The 11151-nt window shown below is 38.1% G+C and overlaps 1 protein-coding gene across 1 annotated transcript; it reads right to left on the bottom strand.

Annotated features, from left to right (window-relative positions):
* Positions 1-862: 862 nt before the first annotated feature.
* On the bottom strand, positions 863-6456 carry BDR25DRAFT_346996 (ABC transporter). Its single transcript, XM_033694215.1, has 15 exons — positions 6185-6456; positions 5599-6127; positions 5329-5549; positions 4995-5274; positions 4709-4942; positions 3911-4653; positions 3690-3852; positions 3269-3634; positions 3088-3211; positions 2967-3038; positions 2866-2922; positions 2658-2716; positions 1885-2597; positions 1461-1825; positions 863-1411 (listed from the first exon to the last, which is right to left on the bottom strand). The coding sequence occupies exons 1-15, from the start codon at positions 6401-6403 to the stop codon at positions 1189-1191; spliced, it is 4368 nt and encodes a 1455-aa protein (XP_033540664.1). The 5' UTR covers positions 6404-6456; the 3' UTR covers positions 863-1188.
* Positions 6457-11151: the final 4695 nt, after the last annotated feature.

Below are 11151 nucleotides of genomic sequence, written 5' to 3' on the forward strand. Positions count from 1 at the left end.
CGCAGAGAAGGGACCCACTACCATATGCGTAGCCATCTAGAGGAGTGAGCCAACCGACAACTATACTTATTAATCTAGCGCTTTTAGTAAAACTAAGAATGCATGTAATAATAAACTTTAACACTTACCTACTCTTTATAAGTATGATTTTAGATAATAAAGGTGCTATGCACTAAGTAAATAGTATAAAGCTACTTATACTTAAGTTATTTAAAAAAGCTTAAAATTTACACCTAGTAAAAGTAGGCCTGTTATTATTTTTAATCTAGAAAATAGAAACTAGAAAGCTTATAAAAGTCTTAAAAAAAGTATTAAAAAAAGCATAGAAAATCTTATACTATAAAAAGTACGTATGTAAAAAGATTGTATGTTAATAGTATTTTAAAAGCTTATTTAAAAGAAATAAAACTATAGTATTTAAAACTATACTATATACTATATATAAGTATGCTAGAAAAGAATAAAGTACTTATAACACTTTACTAAAAGTGTAACTTTATATTTATTAAATATAATAAGTAGAAAAAAGGTTAATTTTATTCTTAAAATTTAATAAAATTTAAACTAAAAAGTAGATATAACCTATAGTCTTTAGTTAAAGATAATAGTTTTAAGTATATAGCTAAAATAGCATATTTATTAAATAAATAAAGAGAAGAAGGTGAACCCTTTTTGCGAGAGTAAAGCTTGGGCAGCGCCAAGGCGCTAGCACGCTCGCTTAGCCCTTGGCACGATTATATAACTAGCTGCGGAGCTTGACAAGCAAAACCGTCACGTAAGCTTTCTAAAAGAGTGTGTTATATTTCTAACACAGAAATCTTTTTTCTTTAAGCTATAACAGACTTTATAGCCTTTACTATAACACCTACTGCCTTTCACATAGCCTCTTACATGTTGCTATGGCCCTTACTGCCCTGCTGTTATAGATGTAAATACATACTCTACAGCAGAGTACAACGCTCTACAATTACTTCACTTCATCAGGATGTTACATAGCTGCATGCTTACATAACCTCTATTTGCAACACTGACCCCTCAACGGTGTGAATATTACTCCGAAGCTGAACGTAGTAGACATAGAGGGTTTCCTTTATAATATTTCCTATGGATAATAGAAATAGGTTGCTGATTTTAACACCCTCATGCCATGTGTGTCGACAAGAAATGGGCACGTTGCCAGCTATAATTTTACGTGTTCACACCACTAGTTTCGTACAAGCTCGTAAACCTTGACTCCTGGCTTAGTAACGTCCCCGGCGTATCAAACTCCACTAGGCGGCCATTATCGAGTAACGCAACCTTATCATACCGAGTGATATGGGTAAGACGGTGCATGACCGCAAGCACGGTACAGTCTTTGAAAGTCGTGTCAATGATATCTTGCATAATCGCTTCCGTCTCGCCATCAACACTGTCGGCGCGTTAGATTCCGCGGTCTACATTCCTAGCTAACGGCTTACCTGCTAGTGGCCTCGTCGAGTATCAAGACCTTGCTTTTTCTTACCATGGCACGTGCAAGACATAGTAGCTGTTTTTGGCCAGCTGACCACATCGCCGTGTCTATCTCTTTGCTCAAGCCGCCCTGCTCGGATATGATTACCCAAAGCCGAACGCGCTCTAGAGCGCGGATTATATCCTCATCCTCAGCTTTCCCGAAAGGGTCGATGTTGAAACGGATCGTTCCGGGCATGAGAAATGGTTCCTGGGGTACTACATTGAAGTGAGTGCGAACGTCGGTGCACAGCATTGTGGAGACGTCGACACCATCAACTATGATTTGCCCCCCTCGCGTCTCAATCATTTGAATTAGTGCTAGAATGGTAGACTATGTACCATGTTAGCGCTCTATTGTTTGGCGGATGAGTCGCAGAAATTTATGCCTACCGTTTTGCCGCTGCCAGACCGTCCACACAGTGCAACATGCTCCGACGGCCTGACAGATAACGTAATGCCTTTAATTACTGGTTCAGCACCGGAAGAGTGAGCAGCGATCAAGTCCTTGAATTCGACGTTGCCTTGTGACGGCCAGTCCTTTGCTGCCCTAGTCTCGCGGTTGCTTTTCTCTTCCGACTCGGTTTCGGCGACGAATCGCTTGACGCGCGCCACTGCGCCAATGCTGGACTCCATCATTGTCCATGCTTTGATCATTCTCATAAGAACAGAACTAAATGTCATGACCGAGACTAGCGAAACACCAATGTTACCAGCGCTAAATTTATGCTTCCATATTATGACAACAGTAACTAATACAGCTGCAATGATGGTTACAATCATGTCTAGCATGAAACCAAGCCAGCTCTGAATGCAGTACTGTAGATAAGCCGGCCGTTGCGATTGGTCGATTAACTTGTGGTTGCGTTCCTGGTATTGTGACTGCCACCCATAGGCGCGAATGGCCGCTGCACCGTCAACGGACTCGATGAAGTGTGTGTATAGCGGGGCCTTGGCCTCGATTTCAAGGAGACGGACCTGTCTCGAGGTCTGCAAGTAGAATGCCTGTAGCAAGTAGAGAAGCACGACGACGAACGGCGCCATCGTAGCTAAGTACCGGGAGAAAACGATAAGAATGATTGCCTTGGTTACAGCGAAGAAGGCGGCTAAATGTACTGTTAGTCCCCGACATTAAATCGAGATGGATACTTAAAGGAGTTACTTACTCGAGATGTAATTGATCATGATGAGAGGGAGTTGCATGTCGATGAGTTCCATGTCTTGGCTGCTCATGGAATATGCATTAGCGTACGTCTGCTTAGCATATAGGGAGCTATACGCAGACAGTCGCGCAGGGTCGAGAATGGTTCATGTCTCATGCTTTCACTGGCCTAGGAGCATGTTTACCGGGAATGCAAAGGAATTAAAGCTTACCTAAACCTGTTCGTCAAAGTACCCGTATCCGTAGTAGTGAAAAATCGGAGTGGGGCCCTGATGCAATCAGCACAGCAACACTTGTATGAGACTGTAAATACCTTATCGTGCTTATGAGTAGATCAGAGTGCAGACGAGAGGCCGAGCTAGATATTATGTTGACAATACCGATCCTTAGAATGATTAGTGATCCGAACAGAGGAACATATAAGGGTACTTTACCAGCAAGATATGGCGATGGCTACAACTCCGAAAAGACTGAAAAGGGCATACACGCCCAAGTACATACCGACATCCTTATTGGCATGGTCTTCATTGGCTTCCGACCACCATTTCAGCCACACCGCTATTGTTTGAGAATGTTAGCTATTTCAAATATTTGGATTCGTGTTGGTGCACGTACTTGCAAACTCGGTGCAGAAGATCCAGATAGCCATGCTAATAAGAAACATGGCGACAACCCAGCGGCCGGAACTGGAGAAGTAGTAACTATAAACTGACCAATCGCCGCTTTTACGCCTGGTGTCGGGTATATCGTTGGTATCATCTGGCGTGGCTGGCGCCGAAATGAAAGACTCTGCGAGCGTACTCTCAACCCGGGAGATTCCGGTATTCTCAGCATGTCCCTCGCTCGCTTCCTCATCCCTCAAAACAAGGCCAAGCTTAGTCATATATCCTTCATTAGCGAGCAATGCTTCCGGACTTCCTGTCTGGGCTATTCTGCCGTCTTCAAGAGCGACAATAGTATCGGCGAGACTCATAAGTTTAGCTATGTAACTGGTCAGCACGCCAAGCTAAACCTTCGCGTGGGTACAAAGACCTACGGCTATGGGTAACCAAAATGACTGTCAAACCGTGTTTGCGGAACAGACCATCCGTTCCCAGTAGGCGCTGCGAAACAATATCTACAGTGTGAGCATCCATCCCACTGAAGATATCGTCAAGCAGAACAGTATCCTTGCGCGAATAAACCGCACGCGCAAGAGCCTATAAGAGATACGTATCAGTTGATCTATTCGTAGATACTTTCGCCAAGAATTCTTACAATCCTTTGTATTTGTCCGCCGCTAAGGTTTGAGCCTTTGCTGCCAACGACGGTTTTGTCTCCCCTTTCTAGGACCTGCAGATCGACATCAAGTTGACATACCCCAACAACCGTTTTGTACCAGGTTGAGTCGTATTGCGTTACACCAATAATATTGCTCTGAATTGTACCATGCTCCAGCCATGGTTGCTGGGCACAGTATGCGACGGAAGATACACGGCTCAGCGCAGGGCCGCGACTACACACTGTTTCGCCTAGTATGCTCTTCATCAGCATAGTTTTGCCGCTACCGACGCGCCCAACACAGACAGTGACGCTTCCTCTTTGAATTTTCAAGTTGATTTCTTTAAGAAAGGGAGTCTTCGATTTCTTCCACGCAAAACTGCTGTCCCTTAGGAAAACGATGTGCTTTTCATGATTATCGTCCCGAGCGGGAAGCGCCTGGGAGAGGGGATGAAGACTGATAGACGAGTTGGCAAGATTGCTGAATTTGGTAGAGCCATTGTGCAAGGGCCTATCGTTGGCGTAGTTGGCATACTCCTGGATTCGCTCGAAGCTGCCAACGCATTGTAGCAACTGCGGCATAAGCTGAACAAGTTGAATGACCGGGGTCGTGAGCAGATTTATTAGAGCAATTGCGGTGAACGCCTGGGCGGTCAAAATCGATCCGTTTTTCCAATAGAGTGATATAATGACTGTGACACCAAAGGTGACCAGTGGCGATATGTTTTGCGGACACTCTGCTACAAGGATTTAGCAAATATCGATAGGGCTAATCCTGAGGGAAGGGTATCGTACATAGTAGGACGTTCCAAACAAGCAACTTGCGGTAGATCTTGGATGTCTGTATCTCAACTTCTCGGAATTTGTGAATCATGTTGGATACTATAGTTGGTAGTCCTAGCATTTTCACACCCTTCATATCATCAAGTACGCTAGTGGTAATGCGAAGTCGCGCCTGGACCCTTTCAATCCAGGCGACCTGCGCTTTCTTGGCGGAACGAGACACTGGCACATTAATAGAAATGGAGACTAGATGCTTTAATCAGCCAACATAGACTAGATCCAAGAATGATATACGTACTGAGAATGACGACCACCGGTGCTAAACAGGCTAAGAAGACCTGTTGTTCCAATAGCCAGATAGCCACCCCAATTTCGATGACGGATGCCCATAGCTCGTGGATTTGGAGAAAATTGAAGCCGATGCGCTCAATATCTGTTCCCATCAAGGCGATAGCGGTGGTTTCGCCAAGGTCAGCTGTCCTTGCTTTCATTGTCTCCTGGTAGACGAGTCCAATGAGTCCACCCTTGACCCGCGCAACAAATCGCGCCGACTGATACGATGTTAAGGCTGTCGAGCACTTCATAGCAGTCAGCACTTCATCTCCGTTGTATCAACGTCAATTAGAGCATACAGCAACACCGAGATACACTAGAACCCATGCCCCTATCAATCCTCGACCAAAGTGGGTATCGGCCGTGACGTCTCCCACATATGAGACTGTAGTATTAATCAAAAGCGGCTGAGCAAAGTAGAAGACGGACTTGCACAGTCGTGGAGGGATAGCAGTCAGGAACGGGAACAAATTGGCGTGGAAGCATGCTTTAATAAGGCTGTGGCGGGCTTGGTGATCATCTGTGCGTGATTAATTAGCTCAATACTTAGTTATATCATGGGTACTTCCATCTTGCCCAAGCGGTAACAAGTTTTTGGCGTAGCAAATTGCTCTCAAGTCGAGTGTCAAGAGGAGGTAAATCATTCTGAGATATGACCCTTGAGTAACCAGCACGGAAGGTAGCGGTCAGCCAAGTAAAAGCAGTTCGGGTCCAAAGCCCACTATATTCTTCCGGTGCACCGAACCTCTTTTCCTCTGCAATGCTTGACTTCTTCTGCACTGACTCGAGTAGTAGCGCTACGGCTGTCAAGATCAATACCACAGTCATTGTAGCGGCTTCTCCGACAGCACTTTTGATCGCCCATAGCGTTCGAGTTTTGGGGATATCGAGAATGGCTATTGCGGAAAGATACAAGATGACCAAAGTTGAGGACCGGAGTGAGCGTTGGTGGACAATATAAGTAAGCCACGCTGCGCTAAAGATTCCGAAAATAGCCAGCGTGTCCGCGGCTAATGATGCGCTTGTCTGAGCAGCAGTTTTCTGTGACCTCAGGATGAGGAATGCTAGCTGCGTTATGAGCAAGCCAGCCAAAGTCGCCTGATCAAGTGTTAGTAGGGGCACCGCTACGCCGAAGGATCCAGAAACGGAACCTACCAGCTTTCCGAATAGCAACTTCGATCTAACCGAGCAAACAGCGCGCGACTTCACTAGAACCCCGACATGGAACGGTAGTAGTAGGAAGAAAACCGCAGTCGGGACACAAGAAAAAAAGACATCTTCAAACAGGATGGTGAAGTCGAAAGTACGACAAGCGGGGTTCACTCTTGGACCGAAGGCTCGGTCACTTCTGGACGGGCAGGTTGACGGCGCCATCGTACCTTGCGTAGGAAGCCTTGGCCTGAATGAACAGAGGTGGATGAGGGGACTGAGCGGGAACAACAATTCCGGTCTGAGTATACACTTGGGGCGGATTATATCATCAATTAGGCCCGAGGGAGGGTGGTTCACGCTTTCGGCCGAACCCTGTTAGGGGCCGTGCTATCTTGGACCAATCATAGATCTATCGACACCACTTTCAAACGCTTGGGCCACCCGCGGTCGGATGTGATTGTGGCCGTAGCGGGCACGTCGCGGTGAGGAAGAAGATGTACTCGCCCAACGCGCTAAGCAGAGTACGGCGGACTGTTAGCTAGTGAAGGGAAAAAACTAATCGCTAATTGCTTAGGAGCATTTTAGGTATAAAACACTATAGTATTTTACTAGGCAAAACATACTATAACACATTTATATAATGTTTTTTAAAGATCTAAGGAGTAAAGGGTTATTTTATGTAACTGTATTACAACTGCTCTTTATAGCAACTGCCTTTACTACAGCGTTGTACAATAATTATAGATACTCACCGCCACCACCACTCTTCCACATCCACCACTACTACAGCAGTAGCAGCAACAACAACAGCAACAACAGCAACAACAGCAGCAACAGCAACAGCAGCAGCAGCAGCAGCAACAACAACAATAACAACAATAATAACAACAATAATAATAACAATAATGTAGGCATTAAGCCTATAGTATTTTAATTACTTTTATTATATAAAGCTAACACTTAAAATAGGGCTCTTATTCTTTATAATGCTACTGTTACTGCTGCTAACTAAGCTAGTGCTAATGTTAATCCTGTCCTATATATAGGACAGCAGCAGCTAGCCCTACTAGCTTATAGTCTATAGGCCTGTGCATTACTAGCCTTTTTAGGGCAGGATGTAGAGTTTATATATAGTAGTATATTTTTTTATTAAATAGCTTTACACAAGCCTTTATATATTAACACTATCTTTATATAATCTTATAAAAGGGCAGTAGACAACCTGTGCAGCGCATGCTATAGCGCTGTCTTAGGCCCACAACTGTTCCTAGAGTGCTGCTGCGCTAAGGGGCACTTTAGCAGAGTATACAGTAATTGCAAATAGCGTAACTATGCTAGTTGCTACTTTATAAAAAAAAAGTAATAATAAGCTAGCTAGTAGACCTCTACATTTAAGCTACAACCTAAAGATTAGTAGTGCTAGTAATAGTTTATAGTAGTAGCTTATTTTTATTAAAAATAAACTTACTAAGGCTTTAGCTAATAATGTAATAGTTTTAGCTTAAAGTATATATAATATTTTTTTTAAAAGTAGTAAAGCGCCTTAGCTATAAAAGTTATCTATAGCACTTAGCTATATAAAGATGTCTATAGCACTTAGTTAAGGCCTATACCTCTGCGCAGTAACTAGAATAAGTAGCTGTTAAATAGTAAAACTTAACTAAGCTAGTAAATAAAAAAAATAAATTAAAGTATTATATAAAACATACTACTTCTTAATACTATAAAGCTAATAAAGCACTTAAGAATTAATATTAGATAGCTAAGACAGTGCTTACTTATAATTATATAAAAGTATTTTTTTATTCTTTTTATTTTTAATAAAGCTTAATTTTTACTTAACTTTTTTTTTTACTAGCTTTTTCTTCTTCTTAACCTTAGTCTACTTAGTAGGGGGTTTATATAAAAAGATCTTATTCTAAGCTACTATAGTTGCCTTATATACTAGGTATAAAGTTATGCTTTAGTTACTGTTCTTAAAGTATCTACTTTTTAATAAGTCTTTAATTATATAATAATCCTTAGCACTTTTTAAAAAATATGTAACATAATCTTTACTAACATCTATAATAAGATATAGTTTAGAATAGCCTTTAGTAATTAAAAAATTAAATTATATAAGCTTTTTAAAAAGGCTGTTCTTAATAAACTTAGTATAGCTTATAAAAGGCATGTTTTAAAGCTATATCTAGGTCTAATCTACTATGTATTAGATATTAGCTAATATATAAGAGAGTATTATACATAGCTGTTTAATACTATTAATTTACTTACACTTATTAATTACTTTATATTATATAAAGTAGAGGATTACAAGAATAGTGTCAGATACGCGCACCTACTGTTAAGACAGGAGGAACGCTTAACAAAAGCTGCTACATAGTACAAGCAATAAGCTTAGACAGTATGTTGCTGCAAATTGCAGCAAATTGCAGCATTTTGCAAGCTAGTCGCGCATAGGGCAAGTGCGCGAGGGACTTAGATCAGCAAAACAAAAAGCTAAGCAACACAAGTAGAGCAGAAAAGGGATTAATAAATTAATACAATTAATTAATCATCCTATACATTATATCTAAACCTATTATTTATCTTAGAAAGCCTAGAAACAGTGCTTTAATCTAACAAATAGAGAGCTTAGCTATTATATAGCCTTAAATAAGAAGTAAAGATGTACACTAGATTAACTACTAACATGCTAATTCTACTAGTGTACATAAAGTAGCTTATATAGAAAAGATAAACATTCTTTTTTTTATACTGTTAAGTATATTCTTTAGACAGATTATCTCTTTCTTGTCTTATATAATTTATGTAGGTGTAAGAGGTTAAATTTAAATGCTATAGTTTAAATAAAACTTATATTTAGTAGACTACTTACTATAAAACTATTTTATAGTAGAATAAAACTTATTTTAGGCACTTATAGTAATAATAGATTATACATTATATAAGAGAAAAAACTAAAGAAAAAACTAAAAAAAAAACTATAAAAAATTTAAACTTACTAGTTATAAAAAAAATAAAAGCTTAGATACTACATTTATGCAAATCTACTAAGCTAGATTAGAATTAATAGGCATTTTTTTACTAAAGTTAGTTTTAAGATTAACATTTTAAACTATGTCTTAATTACTTTAGTTAAATTAGATACTTTTATATTAAGTATATTATATAAAACCTTACTTGCTAATTCTACACTTTAATAAGTAACTTAAGTAGAAACAGTATAGGCTAAAGACTATTCTAGATATAGTATTATACTTTTGCTTAAAGCTAAAGATAAACATTTAGATATAGTGTTATATAATTCTAAAAGTTAGAGTAAGCTGCAGCTACGCTGTTAAATCTAAGTAAATCTAGTACTCTATTACACTACTAAAGTGTATCCTGTAGAAGGTAGGCATTTATATTCTAACTATTAACTTTTCTTTTAAATATATAAAGCTAATTAGCATTAAATAAAAGAGCCTAGTTCTAGACATAAGCTTTAAAATAGTAATAAAGCATAAAAAGCTTTTTAACTATACTGTTTAAACAGTTCTTTTACCTTTAAATTAAATATGTGTTTTATAGTTATACAAAGCTATATAGTTCCTTATAAAGTATAAAAATATATATAGTATAAATAGTAAGCTAATTAGCTAAGCTATTTTTTAAAAAGAAGCTTTAGGTTTAAAGGTAGTAAAAGTAATCTTACTTAAAGTAAAATAAAATAATAAGTATTATATAAAATACTAACTTACTAATAAAAAAAAAAGCTTTTTAAAAGTTACTACTACTAAGCTTTAATCTACTAATTTAATATACTTATACTATAAAGGTAGCACTAATTAAATAAAAGCTTAGGCTTTATAAACTTTTAAAGCTAGTATTAAGCATTTACTAGTATAACTATCTCTATTTTTTAATTAGATTATATAAAATGTAGTTACTACTTTGTTTTTTAAGTGTCTTAAAAAACTAGTAAAGGCAGCTAATAGCAGTGCAGGTAGAGATTCTAACATAAATCTATATAATGTATTGTAAGTACGCGTTAATACATGCATAGATCTCTATGCTGTATAGTTTTAGCTTACTAGAGCTATTAATAGACTAGATAAAGTTTAGGCTAAAAATAATATACTCCTTATAGTGTTACTGCAGGTTGCGCTTGCAGCGCTCTACTGCCTTATAGTTTATTATATAATAGATGTAAAATAACTAGTTATATATAATAATATAGCTATATTAAAAAAAGTGTGTATAAAGATACTTTTACTTATACTTATTAATAACACTTTTTTTTAGCTTTTAACTAATAAGTTATTAAATAAGCTTATCTACTTACTAGCTTTATTTAACACTTTACACTTTTTTATATAATTTAAGCTTAAATTAAAGTTATATAAGTATATATTTTTTAATTTAAAAGCCTTTATTATATAGTATATAAAGTATATTTAAATCTTTACGCTTAACTTTAAAAAACAGCACCTAGATTTAATTCTTAACTTTATTTTTAACTTTAGTAAAAAAGTGTTACTTTACATTTTATATTTAAAACTGCTGCTTAATTATATAAGAAGTAACACAGACTTAAAACTTTTTAAAAAGGTAAGTAGCTATTTATGTGTATGTAACACCTTTATAGAAAAGCTTAAGTAGATAGAGTTAGTACAGTTTAAGGTTAATCTTAGAACGTCCTCTTACGTCGCCACTATATTAGTAAGCACTTATATAATGTAACTATTTAAAAGACGCTTACTAGGCATTATAAAATTAACATGTATAAACATGTATAAAATAATTATAAAGTTATAAGTAGCTAAAGGCTATAATTATGTACAGGGTAAAGAATTTTTAAATTAGCAATTAGTTTTTTCCCTTCACCAGCTAACAGTCTGCTGTAGCAGAGCTTGGCCCTGCGCAGCTTAACTATAATCCTCACTTCAACGCGACTTTTCGCTAGCATCTTTCCTAACATCTACTTT

This window comes from Lindgomyces ingoldianus (assembly GCF_010093535.1).
Source record: "Lindgomyces ingoldianus strain ATCC 200398 unplaced genomic scaffold BDR25scaffold_54, whole genome shotgun sequence".
Lineage (NCBI taxonomy): Eukaryota > Fungi > Ascomycota > Dothideomycetes > Pleosporales > Lindgomycetaceae > Lindgomyces > Lindgomyces ingoldianus.